Genomic DNA, 21,594 nt, shown 5'->3' on the forward strand with positions numbered 1-21,594 from the left:
TCTTCTATGATGGACACATTTAATTTCTGAATCTAAATTAATTGTGATATTTTTTTAAAGGCTTAAAGTCAATTTTTAGGCGGAGTAACAGTTTACAGATTTTAAAAAATGTAAGTCTCATTATAATGCTTATATGATTCAAGATTAAGATGTCTACATTCAAGGTGTAAGGAAAATATTTGATTATGTTTCACTTTAAGGGTTGCATAATGTCAGTTTCTAAGAACATTACGAACTATATTTTTAAAAGAATTTCTTCTTTTTGTCATCTTAAACAAACATCCTTATTTGCCATTGACCCATATATTATAGTTTATGTCAAGGGATTTTGATGAACGGTGCTTAGAGAAACTTTGGACTAGATGAAACAACCTGACGTCTGTGCCCGCTTTGCCCAAGGCCACTCGGCATGCAGAGATGGTGGCGCTGGATCAAGTGCTGGATTGGTGCCGTTTCAGAGAGAAGGACCCGAAGGAAGTGTGTGAACAGACTGTACTGTATGTGACAGTGGAGCCATGTATCATGTGTGCAGCTGCTCTGCGCCTGCTTTGTATCCTTGAAGCCAAAATGTGGTTCTCTATTATGTTAATGACATTTACACATATACCGTTTAAAGGTTTGGAGTGTTTTTGTAATGAAGGCTCTCTTATGCTCACCTAGTCTGCATTTATTTGATCAGAAATACAGTCAAACAGTAATATTTTGACTATTATTACAATTTAAAATAACTGTTTTCTATGTGAATACATAATTTACTTCTATGATGGCAAAGCTGAATTGTCAGCATCATTACTCTAGTCTTTGTTGTCACATGATTTCTTCAGAAATCATTCTAATATGCTGCATGATTTGGTGCTCTTATTTTATTAATGTTGAAAATGTATTATTATTTTTAATGTTGAAAACATTTGTGCTGGTTATTTTCTTTTGTGGAAATATTTTTTTCTTTCTGATCCTTCAAAAGTTCAAAAGCACCACATTTATTTGAAATAGAAATCATGTGTAACGTTAGAAATGTCTTTACTGTGACTTTCAATCAATTTAATACATGCTTGCTGCATAAAACTATATATAAAAAAAAATTAATCCTACCAAACTTTTGAACTGTAGTGTAGATCTTTGTGTCAGTCACAGGTTTTTCTTTTATAAAAAAAATACTATTAAAAGTAGATTTTGAATGTGTTATTGTGTTTACCACAGGATTTTATTGTCTAGTAGTCATGTCATCGCTAAATGGATACCTTAACATTTAGACAGACATACCTCTTGTTGTATATGGGTGCAAAAATGAGCGGTTTGGAGGCTGTGGCTCTGTCCTGGACATCTCATCAAATCATTTACCACACACTGGAACTACATTTAAGGTAAAAGTATTTCGTCCGATTCCCATCCAGTTAAATTTAAATTCCAGCTCATGCTCCAATTCAAAAGAAAGCCAGTTCCTTAAATTCTGAATTTAATGTGGCTAGAATATTTTTCTTGTAGAAACTTCCACATTCCCTTGATTTTAGAGCAGACCACATTGCATATTTTTGCTGTAGCACATGGTTATTTGCTTATTACAGTGCATCGCAGGCTATAGAGCGGAAGAGGCGGTTGAAATGCTCAAGACATTTTATAAACAAGAAAACCCAAATGGTAAGAGAAGTATTTTTAATGTTTGCATGCTAATCTCCATTGATGTTTCCATCGACATGTTTCTGAAACATGCTGTTTTTTCTCCCGTTTGTTAGCTCCCAAACCTAAAGTGAGGAAAGATTTGGTTAGTCCACCAGGTGGCGCTGTAGTCATTCAGGTAAATCAAGGACCACAAGATTGAGAAGAGAGAAACAATTGCTCCTTTGAGCTGAAATGGAACATATTTTGAACATTCAGACGATTACATGACCTTGCATCTCAATGATTTTGCCATCTTTTTGAGATCATTGATTTACTCTACTTCTATTTGAGGAACCACATTGCCTCATTAGCAAGACCACATCGCTCGTAAACCTTCAGGCCTCTTCTTCTCTGTGCCTGGACGCTGTGAGTCTCTTCACATCATGTAGAAGCATAAGACTAGGTCTGTTCTGCATTAAAACGCAGGTTCTTCTCCAGCTCTTGTCCTTATATAACCCAGAACACTGGTTCTGAACTCTCAATGATCTCAGTCTTGGGCTCACTAGCAGATGCAGGGCAGACCCAGGTGGAGTTTCCACTCACTTCATTGCCAGAAACTTTAAAGTGATAGTTAAAAACTCATTTCTATCATCACTTTCTCACCCTACATTTTATAAATAGAGCAAAAAAGGTGAATTTCACAAAGTTTATTTTTTTTAAGAATACCAACCTAGTTTTTTTCAATATATTTAAAGTGAATGATGACGGATGCTGTAAAAATACAATAAAAGTATCATAAAGCATAGATTTGTGCTGTCCTTTTGTGTTCCCTGGAAGATGGATTGTCAACATTTGGGTGAGTAAATAATGACTAAAATCATAAATTTCAAGTGAAATAGTCGAGGATCTTCCTTTGGTGTTTGCCTGTAATTTTCTTTTTTGTTTGTAATATCTCTCACACACTAACTTTAAAAAACACTGAACCTTTGTTGCATCCTCACTAGTGTTGTTTTAGTATTATTTCTATACTGTTATATTTTTTATTCATAATTCCAGTTAACCTTTTTGTATATTTTCAGCTTTCATTTTCATCTTAGTTGGATTTCTTGTAATTTTGTTATGTGTTTTTGTCAATTGTATTATTAGTTTTTTTAGTTTTTGATTATTTTAAGCTAGTAACTGTAGTGCGTCAACTTAAACTTATTTCAGTTTGTTGCCAAGGCAAAATTTTCATTTTTTCATGAAAGTTGTTTTCATTTTATATTTTCGTGAGTCAAAATGACCCGAAGCCCTAAAATTATACTAAAATTTGCCCAGAAAGCTTATATCATTTCACTTTTATAATATTTTTCTCAATTTTTCTATTTATTTACCTTTAAATGACTACATTTTTATCAATAAATAATATCATTTAAGCACATTCTTTCAACTTAAATTCAAGTGCGACTAAATTCCTAAGGTCTTGGACCACTCTGATGAACACTCAATATTTGTGGATAGTTCCATAGTTAACAAAAAATAAATAAATAAAAAAAACGTTTTTAATAGTTTTAGTTATTAATAACCCTAATCTGCTCACTTCCACTTGTGAAAGTATTCATGTTATGTTGCGTTTCTGGCTATTAAAGTATAGCGTATCTCTCATGAGTGGTATTATAATGGTTTCTAAACCCCACGTTATTAAATTGCCATGTAATGTGTTATTAGTGGCTGGAAGTGGGTTTCTGTGGGTTCGTATGAAAGAGAAATCAAGCGGTTTTGGAAGTAGATATGAGGTGTCTGAGATCTTATGGTCTGTCATTTTTCAGGCCCTGTCGTCTTACATGGTTATGGGTTTTGCCGGCCATATCCAATGAATTTAAAACATTTCAGTTACTGCTCTGTTATTGTCATTGTAAGTAGAGAACCCATGGGTTTAATTGTTTAGTGATGAATGATCAGACATTGAGCTCACAGCTGGCTTTTTAATATGAATGTCCTATCTTGATGTTGAAATGATAGAAGCTGTCATTAATAAATAAAAATAATTATTTAGATTCATTGTGTAAGTAGTATGATCTTAGTAACCGACTCAAAACAACAGCACTGGTCCCTCACCTGGTAAGCATTAGACAGGTGTTATGCCCTGGCAGTGTTACTCCATGAGTCAGTGTGAATAAAGCACATCGTAAAACAAGCTGCACACACCTACACGGAGAACAATATTTTGTCTCTAACTCTTATCCATAGATGGTATTTCATAATGCTTTATTCAAAGAGTAAATAGAACTTGTTTTTTTTAAACAAACAAGCAAGCCCAAACCAGGGTGAGAAAAAGTAACGCAAAAGTAATGTAACACGTTACTTTCCATGAAAAGTCACTCAATTAGTTTCTTTTTTAAGGGAGTAATGCATTACTTGTACAAAGTACTTGAAATATAGTGTACAAAGTAACTATATTTCATAATATATTTTCCAATGTTATTATTTTGAAAATTGAGGTCAAATAGTAGTTTTTAAGAATCCCACAGTGGTCTTAAAGCTCACTGAGATGGTAAAGACACAAGAGTGTTTATTCTAAAAGTAATCAAGTATTATCTTTAAATATTGAGGGGTAAATTCATTATTATTTACAGAAGGAAAGGTTAGATTTGAGATCAAATTTGAGCCTTTCTTTCCAGTTCCCTTTTTTCTTAGAGTCAACATGTATGGCCATTCGCAGCATATTTTTTCTATTCTATCGACTTATTTACGAGAGAAACAAGATATTCATTGATAAAAAGAACATAGGATTGAATTGTGAAAAGTTAGTGTTACATATCCGAATAAAAAGCTGTTGGTTTACATTATCCAATTGCATCACTGTGGCAGGCGGACCAAAATTTTGTTACACTTTATAGTGAACCTTAAATAACTGAACTGTATTTTTTTTTTACCACATTTATTGTTCCTGGATAATGTTTATTTCTATATACACCTCCGTTCAAAAGTTTGTTTTTGGTAAGATTGAATTTATTTGATATTATATTATTTTAAAAAATTCATTTTTTTCCTATAAATAGCAAAGCTGAATTTTTGCATCATTACTCGAGACTTTAATGTCACATGATCCTTCAGATATCAGTTTAATATCCTGATTTGATGCTTAAGAAACATTTCTTATACCATCAATGTTGAAAACAGTTATGCTGCTTTATATTTTTGTGGAAATAATGATAATTCTTTTCAGGACTCTGGTGAATACAATGTTCAATAGAACAGCATATGTAGCTTATTTTTTAACAATATAAATGTCTTTACTGAATAAAAGAATTTCTTTCAAAAAATAAAAATGCTGATCCACAAACTACAATATAGTGTATGCTAAAACGTTTTTAACATTTCATTAAATTAAAAGGATAGGTCACCTCAAAAATAGAAATTCTGTTAACATTTACTTTTTACTTTTTTATTATTTTATACATACAACGACAATCCACTTCATTGTTGTTTTGAACCCCTTCTTTCGTAAAAACACTCATGTCATCTTTTGTATTTCACAGAAGTCAGTCACATAAGTTTAGAGCGACATGAGGATGAGTAAATGATGACAGAAAAATATTCCTTTAACAACAAATAATAACCTATGGTAATTCTGTTAAAAAGTTTATGATACTTAATGCTTTAACCAATAACAAATTAAACTACATTAGAAAGTTTTACCAAAGTAACATGTACAACTGAGTGGTTCACAAGTCCAGGATTAAGAAAGCTTAGATAATGTGACCCAAAGTGTTAAAATGTGTAGTAATTTATAGATTTGTGAAGTCCAGGCCACTTCATTTATCATTGAGCTGTCCTTCAAATGCATCCTGCACAAAATCAGCTGAACTCACCTCATTTACATCTTTTTTTTAAGGTTGTTAATGCACATTAGGGAAGCGTTCAGTTCGGTACTTCTCTGTGCTGGAGAGGCAGTGTTAATGAGGAGACTATGAAGTGTCTCGGCACGCACACACTTTCACTCTCTCCACACGCTGCCAAACACACAGCGCCCAGACTAAATTGTCAACAAGACTGTTGTCAGGCAGACCTATCTGAATTTTAAGTGTAATATTTATGATGGATCATAATGAAGTTTAATTGCCAGTCGCTGCATCTATTTTTTGACGATTCCTCAGAGAATAAAAATTATGCATGAAAGGGTGTGAACATGAAACCGGAGAGTATTTTGACAGTTTTGTCTGAAAATTTAGATGTGATAATACAAGGTTTCTCATTATCACTTTTCTTTGCTCCTCACATATCCGCTTTTATCCCAAGGCATTTCACTGTTCTGTTGCACCAAATTCTTTTTCTTGGGTTTTTGGGACACACATTTTGGGGTTTAAATTCTACTTTAAGGGGACGAGGTTCAGCAGGGCCTGGTTATTTGGACTTGTCCATCAAAAGGTGATTGTTATTCCTTGTCGAGCTAACTTTTTCCTCCGGCCTGAAATGTGTGTGTTTCTCATTAAAACAATGTCCAGCTCTCCACAAAGGAATTGTTATGTTTGGGCAACATCTGTGTCTTTAAAAGTCCAGGGCGAAAAGGCCAGAGAAAATATAGGACAAACATTAAATCATAAGTACAACAATTTTTTCCTCTGTAATTGAACGGTTGGCTCTACTTTTCCCACAGAATTGTGGTGCGTCTGTGTGTAAGGGGAGAGAGAAAATAGCTGAGTGAAGACTAGGTTTCATTTCACCATTCTTCTGCATCCACAGCTTCAGAAGAACACAAAAATGACAGTAAGAAAATGTGGTTTTCAAAAGTTTTTTTATTAATAAAAGAAGAAAATAAAACATATTAGTGAAGTAAACTAAAAAAAGGCTGGTCTTATCCATGAGATGTAAAGAATTTCGCCCCTTTAAGATTAAAAAAAGTAATTTCATTTGGAAGAAGCGCTTTACAATAAGGTTCCATTTGTTAACATGAACTAACATGAACAAAAATGAAATTTTTAATTTTATTAACCTGTTACCTGTCGCACGTCTTGATTTTGCCAAGTTAGACACGTTCCACGGTCAACATATTTTGTTGATACTGGAACAACATTCCTGTCTGAAAATGTAATTCATAACCACCAATATCCCTAAAATCAGAGGGAAATGATAAGCGAATAACACTGATGTAGGAGCACGTAACCCTGGTTGTAAGCCCAAAGCTGACATAAACTGTAAACTTGTTCCTCAAATCTGATTGGTTGATTGGAATGTTGTTCCAGGATCAACAAAGATGTTCATCTAGAAACATGTTGCACTTGGTGAAATCAGGTTCTGCGTTACCGGTCACCCCCCTTTTTGAGCATAGATCTGAAAAGGTTGTAATTCATAAATGCTAAAAGAAGACACTAAACAGATTATTCCAGAAGTGAAAGAAGCTTTAAAAAAATCGGCGAGGCTTAATTAAGGCCTAAAAATTGTCTTAAATCAGAGCAGAAAGTCTTACATTAAAATTTCATAAAGTCATGGCATTAAATTTTGCATACATTGCAAAAAATAAATAAGATATTTATAAGGTATTATTGTCCTGTTTTCCAATACAAATATATAAACAAGTTCAAGTCTTGAAAAATGTAATAAAATTTAAGAGAGTTTATGCTTAAAACAAGAACGAATATCTGTCAAAACTTCTAAATTAAGCATATTTTTCTGAGCCCATTGGCAGATATTTGTTCTGGTTTTAGTCATAATTTATTATGATGCATAAAAAAAAGAATTCATGGTGACTTAAATGTTATATATATATATATATATATATATATATATATATATATATATATATATATATATATCAATCATATATTATATATTGCTTACTGTTCATCTAACCTATAATGTTAACAAATGAGGCCTTATTGTAAGATGTTATCAGATAGGGAAAGGCCTTTCCAACAAGCAAGTTTCTGTTCTGACAATGTTTGGATTTCATGCGGCAATATTTGCTCAGCTTAATCTCAAAACTTCTATGGCTTCAGAAGGACCACAAATAAAGCCCATGTAATCAAGTTATCTTGTGCTCATTGTCATTTGCCATATGCTAGTGTGGATATAAAGGTGTTGTTTATTTGTTTTACTTGGGCATATAATGACACAATCCCTCATAAATCATCCAGTGGTAAATAAATAATACCTGACATGAGTTATATATGTAATGTGGTTGTTCGTAACGCTGGCTTTGAACACACGAATAGAGCATGTGTATAGTACACGTCATTCAGTGCTCACACAATGCTGGAGGTATTCTGAAAGATTCATACCATAAATTAAATACATGAACTATTCAATTTAATGTTCAAGCCAAAACAGGTCTGTGCTTTATTTAATTAAGGGGCAGTAATGAGGATGAGATTAAAAAAATAGGTTGGAACAGAACGAGCCAGTGGTCTTCAGTCAGTTTTGGTCTTGTCTGATTCCAGAGTGCCTAGAAAAAGAAAAAAGAAAATGTTTTTATTTTATGTAGATATTAGGCATGTAACCACCATTACAATAATGTGGTTTTCAATGGTTCTTTTATTTCATTTTATTGGTAACACTTCACAACAAGGTTCAATTTGTTAGAATTGGTTAATGCATTACGTACACTACAGTTTAAGATCAATAAAACATTTTAATTAATACTTTTATTCAGCAATGATGCATTAAATTGATCAAAAGTAACAGTAAAGACAATAAAAACTGTATATTTCAAATGTTCTTTTGAACTTTGTATTTATCAAAGTATCCTGAAAAAAGTATCATAGTTTAAGCAGCACAACTGATTTCAACATTAATAATAAAAATAAATGTTTTTCGAGCACCAAATCAGCATATTAGAATGATTTCTGAAAGATCATGTGACTGAAGACTGGAGTAATGATGCTGAAAATTCAGCTCTGCCATCACAGATATATTAAAATAGAATATTATTTCAAATTGTAATAATATTTCACAGAATCACTGTTTAACTGTATTTTAGATCAAATAAATACAGCCTTGGACTTCTTACCGACCCCAAACTTTTGAAACAGTGCTGTATCTTGTTTAAATAAATTGTTCATTGTTAAATCATGTTATCAAATAATACATTAGCTAATGTTAATTTATTCGACATGGAATGTTAAAACTGTGTATGTAGAAATTAACCAAGATTAATAAAGGTTGTAGAAGTTTGATACCTAATGCATTAACTAATTATAACACATTGAAACTTATTATAAAGATTTGCCATCAAATTAAATTATTAAATTTCATTATCAGTAATAATCATTATCAGTATGTGGTTACATTTAATTAAAAAGCAGTAACTGTAGCCGATGCCATACATTATGCATCACAAAATTTAGTGTTCTCTTAATTTGAGCATAATTGTTGGATGCTGCAGTGACATATTCAAGATCTGTGATCTCTTGGCAAACGATTGTGCATTTCAACAAGCTGTTCAAACCGTGAGTCAGAGTGAACAACAGCACAAAGCATTAGTGACGCAAGTGTTTATGGCTAGCTTATCTCGAAGGGCTGTTGGACACCACAATATTGCTGCTTTGGACATAATAGGGAGATCTTGTGCTGAGGACAAAGGGACAAAGATCAGCTCCAGAGGAGTGTGTGTGTGTGTGTGCTGCCTCGGTGATTTGCAGGTCAGTGTCAAACAGGTGGGAGGAAGAGAAGCCTTCGCCGTCTGCTGCTCTCAGACTGCTCACGGGCTCTGTTCCCATCTGTGCACTACACCCACGATGCACTGCTCTCAGTCTATAGCGTTAACAGGTGGAGGAGTGTGCGTGGGCGCATCAGGAAGCTAAGCGGGATGTATATGTACCTGAGGGGAAGTGTATAATGTTTCTAGACGTTATCCCGGCGTGGATTGGGAGCAAGAATATTTGTAGCTAGACATCATAAACATTCGCCTCACACATGTAGACAGTCAATGGTGGAAAACACAAAGTCAGAAACACACAATCGCTTAAAGGGGCCGTCCTGAAAATCATCTGTAATCGATATAAAACGCACGAGCCAAATAGATTTTTCTATGGTGTTTTATTGTGCTCTTTCCCTAGCTCACTTTCTATGGAAAAGAGCAGTGTAAACATCCTTTTGTGTCCCTAAATAAAGCTAAATAAAGTCATACAGGTTTGGAATGGAAGTCTTCTGCAAACACACAATACATTATTGTGAGGAAAAGACTGCAAATTAAGTTATTTACTGAAAATCCTCTCCAGTAAGGCCGAGCCTCCATGGCATCAAAATATATATTGTGTGAACGATATAAAGTGTCTATCATTAGAGATTATGCCTTAACACTTTAGTTTAGGGTCCAATTCTCACTATTGCTTATTAGCATGCATATTAATAGGATATTGGCTGTTTTTTAGTACTTATAAAGCACATGCCTTATTCTGCATGAACATATTTTACATCCCTTAATCCACCCAATAACTAAACCTTATCTTACTAACTATTAATAAGCAGTAATTATGAGTTTATTGAGGCAAAAGTTGTAGATAATAGTTAGAATTGGAGCCTAAACTAAAGTGTGACCATTTTCCTATATGGCTTATATGGCTTGAAATATAGAGCATGAATCATAAGGACAACTTTTATAGTGTTTTTGTGTGTGTGTTCGTGTGTGTGTGTTCCACAGTAGATACAGGTTTGGTCTGACGTGAGGGTGAATACATGATTTTTAGGTGAACTATCACTTTAACTTACTCTTTGAGGAATCCCAGATGTAGTTGTTCAGGATTTCTCCCAAGACGTAGTAGACATTGATCAGAGCTGTGAGGCAGATGAAGAAGAAAATTCTGGCCATGGGCCCGATGTGCTCCAGCAAAGGATAAACCCACACCCCCGTCACGCTGTGCACCCAGCACATCCTATGAGAGCGAGACAGAAAATCTGTTACCTTTGCACCCGTGATCTGTCTAATGTGTGTGTCCTTCTGTCTGCTAAACCCAGCAGAAGCAGTCACCACACTGTCAATGTGTCTACCATTCATGTCTGTGAATGCTAGCTAGACACTGCTCTTTTTGTTACGATGCAGTGCTGCTTCAATCCTTTTTTTGTTGCTAGAGCAATTTTAATGCAGTCACATGGTTATTATCTACAGCCTGACAGTCCGTTTATGTAATGGATTGTGTCCGTTTAATCTACTGCACTCATAACCTTAGCTTTAATATTTGATGAATATTAAAGAAAGGCCATCTACCTACTTTTCAAGTGCCTTGTTTTCTCAGACTCGTGAAATAGAGTGTATAAAAGCTGTATCTGGAAGGTAATCCTCATGTAAAGCTGCCTATGGATTTAACAACTGCAGGCAAGTCTTATTCCCTGACTAAATAAAAAGCAATGCCTAATCAGCTTAATTTAGGGAAGGGAAATAAGACAGAGGTGTGTGCTGATAATCTTGAACTGAAAGTGATTTTGACAGACGCCTCCTACGTGCCGTCAGATAGTTTAGTTTGGCTCCGAGCACTTTCCTAACATTGCTAATTAATCGGTTATATGCAAGACTAAATAAATCCTAGGCGGTTTATTTTCCAAAGGTTTCCTGGGCACTAAAACTGGGGTTGTATCTTTCCATGTATTGTGTACAAAACATATATTTTTTTGTCAACCTCGGGAGGTCTGTTTTATTAACTGTTTTATTTTCTCTGAGATTTACCATTTTTCCAACCCTGTTACCAATTTGAGACTAATTGGGTCTAAATGTAATAGTCCTGATTTATGTGATCTTGTTAATTTTTCAGCCAAAAAATTATGATTATATTATATACTGTGCATATACTAATTATTAATATGTATGATTCATCTTTTTTATTTTTTATTAAATATAACATAACCTTATATTATATTTGTGAATCATAATTATTAATATTTATTATTATTGATGATGATATATTTATTAAAATATAAGATAACAATTAATAGTTTTTATTCATTGTTTATTATTTTTTACATTTATTATTAAAACAGTATCATATTAATATTATAACATATAATATTATATATACATACTATATATACATTATATGTTATAATATAACAACAATAACAATTAAATACACATTTGTATAGCGCTTTTCACATACATGAGTGATTCTATAATTGCAGGTACATTTGGTGTCCGTAGTCATTATTTTTTCCTTATATTTTAAAGTATTTTAATAATTTGTTACTCATTGTCATGGATCACAAGATGGTACATGCGATAACAATATAATATTTTCTGTAAAAAGTGTCTTATAGCTGAAAATCATGATTTCTTGTTGACCAAATTAGTCAGTGTATTTTTTCCATCATGTATCATTGCGTAATCAAAATATTTTATTTTACATATCTTTTGGTAACATCTAATTTATTTTATTTATAAAGCCCTAAATAGTAATTTTTCTAATTCTACAACATCAAATAGTTTAAAAAATAACTTTTATATTATAAAAATGTGTCCAAAAATCTAAGAAAATGTTTTAATCTAAAAAGTTCTTACACCAAGAGTTATTTTGTTTAAAAGTCAACATTGTTACCAATATCAAAAGGAAAACAGAATTTATCACGTATCAAGTTTTAATCATGATTTCATTAGTGCCATGTGCTCTTAGCATTTATGCTAGTAAGTGGAGTTTTTGGCTAAAAAAGTTTAAAATTGTCAGTCCTGTTTCTGTCAAACTCTGTTACCAATCTGATTTCTACACATTGCCTGATCTGTCTGTAACAAAGTTGACAAACAATACTTTAAAGAAATTACATTTTTGTTAAAAGTAAAAAAAAAAGGAAGTAACTTGTGTTTGGCAAGCACTGAATTATTAAAATGTAATGTTTTCAATAAGATACTGGAAAGAATCAGATTGTCCAGCCCGATCTCAAGGCAATTCGTACGAATTTTACGAGGTGGTTAATTCGTACGAATTCATACGACCTCACTTGTACGAATTAGTTGCCCAATTCGTATGAATATGTACGAATGACCTACCCCTGACCCCGCCCCTAAACCTACCCATCACGTGGTTTTAAACAAATCGAATTCATACGAACTAGCCACTTTTTAATCACTCGTACAAATACGTACGAATTGGTCGTGAGATAGCGTTGGAATGTCATAGAAGTACTGGCTACAAGTTTCTAAGCACTGATGTCAGTGATCAAAATAGAGCAAATCAATTCAAATCAAATTTTTGAAAGTAACTTGCTTTGATTTCATCGTTACACCAGTAGGTGGCGACAAGTCACTGTCAACAATACTTATTATTATTTTTGTTGTTGTTTTTAAACAACACCAGAATGTGTAACAGGGTAGCAGATATAGCCTAAATCTAGTTAACCAACTGTTGGTTTGTAGTTATTGATAAACTTTAATGTTTTATAAAGGGAAAAGCCATTTTACAGGGACACGTCTCCATTTTAAGTGGGGATACAGACATTTCATGCGTTTAAAACAACCTCCCTTTGCTAGGTTCATTTCATGTTAAATGATAGTTTACATGGGATTTGTGCCTCTAATGATTTTACAATGTAATGTGAGCCCAAAGTTTACCCTATTCATGGAAAGTGCCAGAATTCAAGCAAATTAATTAGTGTGCAGAAAGACGTAAGGGAATGATTTGGAGGTCATGAAGATCAGGTGACCAGATGGAATCTATCTTTTGATTGACACTGTGCTAGAACAATGCAAAGTCAATTTCCCCTGATCATCGTACCTTCAGGCAGTTCTTTGTAAATTAACCCAGTGTGATATTAAAAATGACTGTGCTGGAAGGAGAGATTTACCATACAACATATCCCACAGCAAACGTGCACACCGCCAAGAGTCCACAGGACCTGCTGGGATATCGATGGTATGTTGTTCTCATCTCAATTATGATGAAAGGAAGAACTGTTGTGTGCTGAAAAGGACATAAATAAAGCACAGTTAGCTTTACAAATGATTCTTAAGCACAGAATCTCTCAAATTTCAATGCACTGGCTCTTGCAAAGACAAATTGTCTGGGAAGTTTTTAAATGTTCACTTTCTAAATGTCATTTCACTGTAGATTGATAGTTTTTACATATGCAGTATCTGCCTTTTCTCTGTTACTCTGCTATCCTATTGATTAGCTTATATAGAAGACAGAAGTTCGAAGCTCTTAAGAAATAACCAACTGCTAACCCAAATCACGAAGTGTTGCTATAATCTGCTTAAATCATCTGATTTTAGTCAGATTTCCTAAAGAAAAGTGCTGTTTTTCACTGCGTCTGTATCACATCTTGACTAAACCCAATAGACATCTTTTTACAAACAATGGGTAATTCTTTCAATTATTTTATGTTGCTTCACAAAAGCCTAGATCACAAACGCTTGTCGATAAGGACATTTACATAGCAGAATAGCAGTGGTGTGTGGCACAAAACATAGTCCATGAATAATGTAACCATCTATGCAATAGAGCTGTCAAACAGCAATTTCTTTCAGCCATCCCGACTAACTCGCCGTTCCACCCATCCGATCACCAGGAATAGAAAGGTTACACAACTTCAAGCGAATTGCTCATCAAAACAAGATACAAGAAGTGAAAAGGAAGCTGGGTGTGGATTGATGCCGAGTGTTTGACAAACAAGCTGACATGGTTTCATGCCGCTGAAAAGATGGAGGAATGCTAGGCGAGCCAGGCCTGGGCGGGAGGCAGTGACAATGGGTGAGCTATCACCATTATAACCATTACTACCATTATGCAAGCCAATACAAACATTTCAAGTCAAGGATGGTAGCGTAAAGTTAGTTTATTGTTTTATTGGGGTTTTTTTAAATGTAGAGCTGAACATCTGTTTTATTTTTATGAGAGTGCTACCATGTCCATCGTGCATGAGATAATATGCCGACTGATTGCTAAAAGTTGAGATGATGACATAACATTTTACATTAGGTAAGTATTAAAGGCTAATCATTTTAAAACAGACATTTATTGTGTACTTAAAGGGATAGTTCACTCAAAAATGAAAAGTCTGTCATAATTTGCTCACCCTCATGTCGTTCCAAACCCATAAGACACAAATTAAGATTTTTTTTTTTTGTCTCTTCATTGAAAGTCCAGGTAATCAAAACGTAAAAGCTCCAAACATGTCACAAAGGCGTTGTAAAATGAATCCAATAGAGGTTTAACCCTAGTCTTGTGAAGACATATGATCGCTTTATATGATGAACAGATTTAATTTAGGCTTTTCTTTACATCTAAACAGTGATCGTCTCATACATAGAGCACATCACATATGGTAAACAGAAACTCAATGTATGTGTTGGTCATTGCTGAAATGCACTCTTAAAAATAAAAGTTCTTTATTGGCATTGAAGAAGATATTTTAAAGAATGTTGGTAATCCAATAGGTGATGGTAGTCATTAACAATTGCCAACATTCTTTAAAATATCTTCTTTTGTGTTCACCAGAAGAAACTCATACAGGTTTGGAACAACTAGAAGGTGAGTAAATGATGACATTTTTGGTGAACTATCCCTTTAATGTTAGCTGTCATGGGACTCTTTTCATTGCATGTCCACTGTTAGTCAGCAGATGGCAACCTTCTTACATGAAGACAAGTCAAAACTCTCGCTCCCTGCAGATTTTGCCTCATTTGACCCCACGTCTCTGCTGGAAACGCCATCCAAAAGAAAGACTTATGAGCCTTACCGAAATTACATGACGTTGATCTTCTGATATGCTTTTAACATGCCACCACAGCTCTTATTGAACCCGCTTTGCAACACATAATCATATTTCCACGCTAAATAAAAAGCAGACCACATTTACTGGGCTTTCCCTAGATATGAATGCGCCAACCCGCTTAAAACTGTGATGCTGAGTGTTTAAGTCCTTAGCTTGTTGACGTCTCATCAGATCGGCAGGTCTGAACTTGTCTTTGACAAGTGTCGGGAGTGAGATGTACAGTCAGTGAGAAAGCAGCTTTTTTTGTATGTGTGTGTGTGTGTGTCATCCTGTGACTGAACCCATGATGAGCTAGTTGCCAGTTATGAGTCACATTACTGCTAACCAAACAGATACTGTAATGCTCTAGAAAAGCAGCCACTCTCAGTCAGTATTCATATACTGTAAGTTGGTTGATCAGCTCTGATTCACTGACTCAGTTTTCAGCGTACTGTAGTTGGTGTCTTCACCAGTGTTGCTCATGTTTCCAGAGAATCATAAGCACCTCACTGTAAAAAATCAAGGCAGCGTGATGCATTTTTGAGTCTTAATATCTGTTCTATCTCATCTGACACGATTTTTTAAAAGTCTACTAGTTTTGGCTAAACTTGTTTCGACTAGTTTATCCAAGTTGAATTTGTTTACTAAAGACAAAATGTCCCAAATAGGATATAAATGTATGTAAGTTTCAAAAAGTACTTTATGTATGGCACATATCAGTGGTCAAAAAAGATTTTCAAAATGATTCTTCATGTCACGTCCTCCAAACCATAAGAACTGTTTGACGACTATCATCGTCATTGAGGTTTGTGTGTAAAGTGTGCGGTCTATGTGCATCCTTGTGCAACTTTTGCACCTAATGCCTTTGCTTTGCAATATGTTTTCTTTAGATTTAAAAAAAAAAACCTTGACATTAACTTTTTTGCTCACCAGCCACTGTGGCAATATATATATTAGCGCTTTCAATTCGATTAATTGCAATTAACCACATCTAACAGAAGACAAGAGGCTTAAGCCTTGTCAGTATAACCAGACACAAAGATGGTTTTACGAACGTTTTATGAGACCCCTGCATTCTGTTCCCCAACACGTCCTGTGTGAATGAGTCTGTATGACTCCTTTTGTGCTTGTTGCTCTCAGTGAGTCTGCTTTGACACGGTGCATTTAGTGGCTACTAGTCTGACTGCAGGCTACAAAGATGAGACGTTTATTGTAGTTGTTAATTTCTTTATTATTAATATAAATTACAAAGATTACTTTGTCATTAAGATTAATATAAAATAGCATGTTAATTAAATTTTATATGTACATTCAAAGGAGAATCAAGCTGTACATAATGTACTTACTCTCACCTCCTTCTTTTGCAGTAATACTGGATACTCTCTCTAAACCTTTGTGTTCTCTATATTCTTCTTGTGTGTGCATGTGTACATCTTTCTTCACCATAATGATTTTTCCCTAATCGTGCCTAATTTTGCCCTCAAATATTTACAAAACATGTTAGCGACAAGTTTGCGAGATTCAGAAAACCTTTTCATCGGTTCCCAGAAGCAAGTCAGGGAGTCGAAATTTGGCACTTGGATAATAGATGGTTATTCTGTTCATTACGGTGATTATAGTCTAATTGCTATAACGCCAAACCTCTGCAGAAAAACAAAGAACGTATGCTTCTAGAGGTGTGGAGATGTGTCTCGGCACGCATGTAACATTGAAGTATTCTCGAAGGAGCTCATTCACCCACACACATTCCATCCAACAAATCACAGCGAGGGCTAATCATTAAAGCCCCGCTATCAAAAGTCCTCATGACCGGCTGGAATGACTCTCAATCTCTCCAGGCTGATCCTGAGAGACTTGTGGCTGTACTTGAGCACCTGAGCAGGCAGCAGAGATTGGCGTGGGTTTTGAATCTGCATACAAATGAGTGAATTGTAACTAGCAAAAACATATTTATACAGAGATGACAACAAAGAAGGCCAAATATGTTTAATCGAACACAGTATGAGGCCTAACTTGTTAATGATTTGCCATTGCTCCTCAGAGTTCTTTTTCAAAAAGTTTGTGTTAAGTATTAATATATTTTAACTTGTAATTTATTCCTGTGATGTCAGTCACACGATCCTTAAGAAATCATTCTAATATGCTGATTTGCTGCTCAGGAAACATTTATTATTATCAATGTTTTACATTTTTTGTCACTGCTTAATATTTTTGTGGAAACTGAGATACATTTTATTTCAGGATTTTTTGATTAATATAAAGTTCAAAAGTAGATAGATAGATGGGTGGATGGGTGCACAGAAGGCCCAGAGTGGCCTGTTGTTACTAGAGTTTTTATTTTTAAATTGAATAATTATTGTAATGTGGTTTTTATTCCATGAATTAGATGTACATTTCAGACATCTTCACTTTCATTAAAACGTATAGGTTAGATGAGTGAAATCATTCAATTTGCATTCATAGTGTTGCTATTATGACATATCTTCAATTAAAATACAGGCAAATAAATATGTAAATACTCATATTTTATCATTTTACCTTGCAGATGAATCTTTTTAACAGGGATTCTGCGTTTTCTGACATCGGTTATTCAATTATTCAACTAAATTGCCAAAATTAATTTTCAAATAGAATAGCCTAGTTGATTATGTACATTGTTCTTAAGGGGGGCTTCTTCCGCCATGTTACCCTGTTATTAATGTTATTGACTCCACGTGACCTCTGGCATAAACCACACAACTATTGCTTCACTTTATTAGTTTCTAACTGCTTGACTATCTTCATCATAAAATGTCTCTCACACTTTCCTTCACAGACCGAGCGCAGCCTTGCTTCTGGGAACAGTGTTCGGCTTGACCCCAGGATCCTATCTTCACATACATTGTGTCTGTTTCATTGGAAATGATCATAATCATAACCTCACATGCAATTATAAGTTGTGGTTATGGATGCACAACTGCCAGATCTCAGAATAGTCCAAATTTGGCCAATGTGGGAAAAGCGAGACTAAGAGAGATTCTATCTGTGGGTGTAAAAAGCTACAGCTCCAAGAACAGCCCTCTGCCTGCACGGTGATCGCACCTAATCCTTTGTGATCAATGATAAGCTATACTTTAATGCTCACTGACACTGATAGTTATTTCATGATATGGAGAGCTCCAGATGAATATGCTCATTGGCAGAACCTTTTCCAAAAACCTCCCAGCTCCTGGAGTCTGTTAAGCAGCACAATTCCTTGGTTTTGTTTTCTGACAGTGGTGAGACGGCGTATGCGAGGATTTCACAGCTGCGTCCTGGTTGGGAATCAACCCAACACTCTGTGGTCAAAGTGTCAAGGCTTCAGCTACTGCCACTTTAGCATTTGGCTCTGGTTTGCCACTTTGTACTTGAACAAAGGACATAGTTTGTCATGAGGGGTATAAAATATATCCTGATGCATTGATTTGGTAATTAAAACTCAATCCATTGATTACGGATTTTAATTATCGATTATGATGACAATAATAATACCCTATGTTTTACAGATGCCGCCTCAGATTACTTTCACTGAGTGTAGGTTTCTGCATATCTTTTTATTAATAAATGCCTGAATCCATTTGACCAAAGTAAGCTGTTGTAGTTTTCTTTCTCAAGTGTGATTTATTTATTTATTATGTGTATTCTGGAATATTTGCACAATATACTTAGAAATTTGATGTAAATTGCCAGTAATATATAGTTGTTAATTCTACAATGTAGCTTGAATTAGCGTCACAATATTAACTTTTTTATTAGATTAACATGCATCTAAAATGAATTTGGGGTTGGTAAGATTTTTTTTTTTTTTACCTAGGCTGCATTTATTTGATCAAAAATACAGTAACAATAATATTGTAAAATATTTTTCCAATTTAAAATAAAATTTAAAATATAAAATTTTAATATTTTAAAATGAAATGTATTATGATGACAAAGCTGAATTTTTAGCATCATTACTCCATTCTTCAGTGTCACATGATCCTTCAGAAATCATTCAAATATGATGATTTGCTGCTCAGGAAACATTTCTTATTATTATCAATGTTGAAAACAAGTGCTGCTTAATATTTCTTTCTGAATAAAAGTATTAGTTTTTTTTTTAAATTGTTCTGTCACTAAACGTTTGAATGGTAGAGTACATTTTTGGTGTATTATTTTGTCTACATTCGACTGCATTGTGAATTATCTTTCTAGTTATGTGTTTATGTGTTCAACAGCATATTTTTGAAGATAATCATGAATCATTCAATAAGCAAATGGGACTGAATTGGATTGAATGATTTTTCATGATGTAGGCAAACAATAGTAATCAAATTGAATCAGTGTCAACCATTTACATCCCTTTTTGTCATTACTAGTCATTGCTGACAAAAAAGAAAATGCATATAGAATATAGAATATACGCCATTACAAAGAGGCCTAAAAAATGCTCTTCTTGGAAATCCAGATTATTATTTGTGCAAAGAGAGCAGACTTGTTCTTTTTAAAAAGACAAGACAAATATGATTAATGGGGTGTCATAAATACACCTACTACAGCTTGTTTGGTATTGTGGATAGAGTTACTTGTGACAGATAAGCCAGTTGGTTTAGGGCCCATGATTCACTTTGCACTGCCGTCTTATCACAGACCAGCTTGCCCCGACCTGTCAAAGCATCAGAGCCCAGTGGAATCCGAACGGGAGATATGCGTGCTAACTGTGCAGCGGGCCGCCTGATAGAAGGCTCACAGAGGGTATAGTGTGACGGAGAGAGTGCTCCCAAGGTCGAGTGTTGGGTTTCCCTGCTTAACCTCCCAGGCTGGTTGTGACATACTCCCCACGGTTCCCAGTCAACAGGGGCTCACATGACCTCTTAGCCCTTCTCCCCTTGGCAGCGTGAATCCCCAGTAATACCTCCCTGAGCTGCACCGCAAACAGCCACTACCCGCTCAGCTGGATGGGTATCAGTAGATTTGGCCTGACGCCGGTGCATTTTTTTCGCTTGAATGTGACCCAGACTTGTTTTATTTTAGCTTGTGTTTGTGGGCCCTTGTCTTAATTTAACATGGCAGCTTTCTTTCTCATGACCACCAGGCTGAGAAGCTCTTGGAGTCTTGTGGTTTTGGCAAGCGTGCCTGGACAGTCTGCGGAAAATCCCCTCCAACAAAACAGCACAACTCACTCAGAGGACCCTGAACTGTAAGCAAGACAGGCCTTGTCAAACACTCCCAGGATTGACTCCATATCCTCCCGTTCCAGTGAAAGTGTTGCATGCACTTCAGATCGATGCCGCTCGAGTGTCAAACACTCGCTCTCTGATAGCAGAACGAATGCTGAGATACAATTAATGAAGTACAGATTGACATATGTAGTATTTTTAATATATGTGATCTATTATATTATTATTTATTCAGTCTTAAGATGAGACACGGCAGGCAAAAACATCGTTTTTTTTTTTCACAGGTCAATTTTTAGATTTTGGGATATTTGTCTTCAATAACATGTCTTCTTTCAGACTTGTGGTGAAAAAAAGTCCGAAATACACATTTAGGTCTTTATTTTACTACACTTTGTCTGTTTGCGTCTGTAGATTTCTCATAAATTCATTCAAATTCGCAATCTGCACAGTCACACACACCGTTAGAAAGCTCTCTCTCTCCTGAACAATACAGCCGGATCCAAATATGGTCATTTCCTTTTTATAAGCAACCAATCGCGAAAGTAAAAGGGGGGATTTTACTCTAAATGCGCCATCTCATTGGCTGATGCTAAATCTTTAAAGCCCGTTTTCTCAAAATGACTGTTCTCTCAAACTCCAAGTCCGAAATCTCCACTTCAGTAGCATCTATATACACCAAACTTTCCAGTCTTGTACCTAGTTATATTATGAAGACATTTACAGAGGGATTTGTAAATATATTATTCCTAGCCTGATTTATATAAAATTTTATTCCAAAAAACATGTCGAAAATCATTTTTTTAAGGCTATTGGCAGTATATTCTGATTTACAGGATAACAAAAGTAGATATCCATAAATCCCTCTGTAATTTTTTCCCCATCTAATATGTGAACACAATAAAAAAATAATTTTGAACCTAGCTTTATCCAATACTCAGATTTCATTTTTTAAAATATATGCAGATTAGCGCATATTTAATTAGATAATGTCTCATTTGCATATTTAAACATTAAATTACAGAAAACTTGTAATGCATATTTTTCTCATCTTAATGTAGGTAATCAACTGGCAAAGTTTCATGGTGTTATCTGCTAGTTAAAAAAATTACCCTATTCACCTGTAGTGTCTCGCCGTAATAGTACAATTAATATCATCATCACCAATAAT

At 34.7% G+C, this 21,594-nt stretch overlaps 2 protein-coding genes across 5 annotated transcripts in view; one reads left to right on the top strand and one right to left on the bottom strand.

The window, feature by feature from the left end:
* adat2 (adenosine deaminase tRNA specific 2) overlaps positions 1-20,613 on the top strand; it is a 50,233-nt gene extending 29,620 nt beyond the window's left edge. For 2 of the 3 annotated variants that reach the window (XM_077220167.1, XM_077220169.1), the window contains 5 exons: positions 400-550; positions 1,258-1,364; positions 1,566-1,638; positions 1,734-1,795; positions 20,342-20,613. In XM_077220167.1, the coding sequence (XP_077076282.1) occupies positions 400-550; positions 1,258-1,364; positions 1,566-1,638; positions 1,734-1,795; positions 20,342-20,443 (495 nt within the window). In that variant the 3' untranslated portion in view covers positions 20,444-20,613. Of the gene's footprint in view, positions 1-399; positions 551-1,257; positions 1,365-1,565; positions 1,639-1,733; positions 1,796-6,238; positions 6,359-20,341 lie in introns of those variants that run through there. The other variant, XM_077220168.1, reaches the window with a different exon arrangement.
* aig1 (androgen-induced 1 (H. sapiens)) overlaps positions 7,887-21,594 on the bottom strand; it is a 63,080-nt gene continuing 49,372 nt past the window's right edge. Inside the window, exons 4-6 of one of the 2 annotated variants that reach the window (XM_077220165.1) lie at positions 13,342-13,457; positions 10,288-10,451; positions 7,887-8,023 (exon numbers count right to left, since the gene is read on the bottom strand). In XM_077220165.1, coding sequence (XP_077076280.1) covers positions 7,989-8,023; positions 10,288-10,451; positions 13,342-13,457 — 315 coding nt within the window. In that variant the 3' untranslated portion in view covers positions 7,887-7,988. Of the gene's footprint in view, positions 8,024-8,895; positions 9,148-10,287; positions 10,452-13,341; positions 13,458-21,594 lie in introns of those variants that run through there. The other variant, XM_077220164.1, reaches the window with a different exon arrangement.

Source organism: Siphateles boraxobius, unplaced genomic scaffold (genome assembly GCF_051911475.1).
Source record: "Siphateles boraxobius isolate OS27281-9 unplaced genomic scaffold, OSU_SipBor_1 8, whole genome shotgun sequence".
In the NCBI taxonomy this organism is placed as follows: Eukaryota; Metazoa; Chordata; class Actinopteri; order Cypriniformes; family Leuciscidae; genus Siphateles; species Siphateles boraxobius.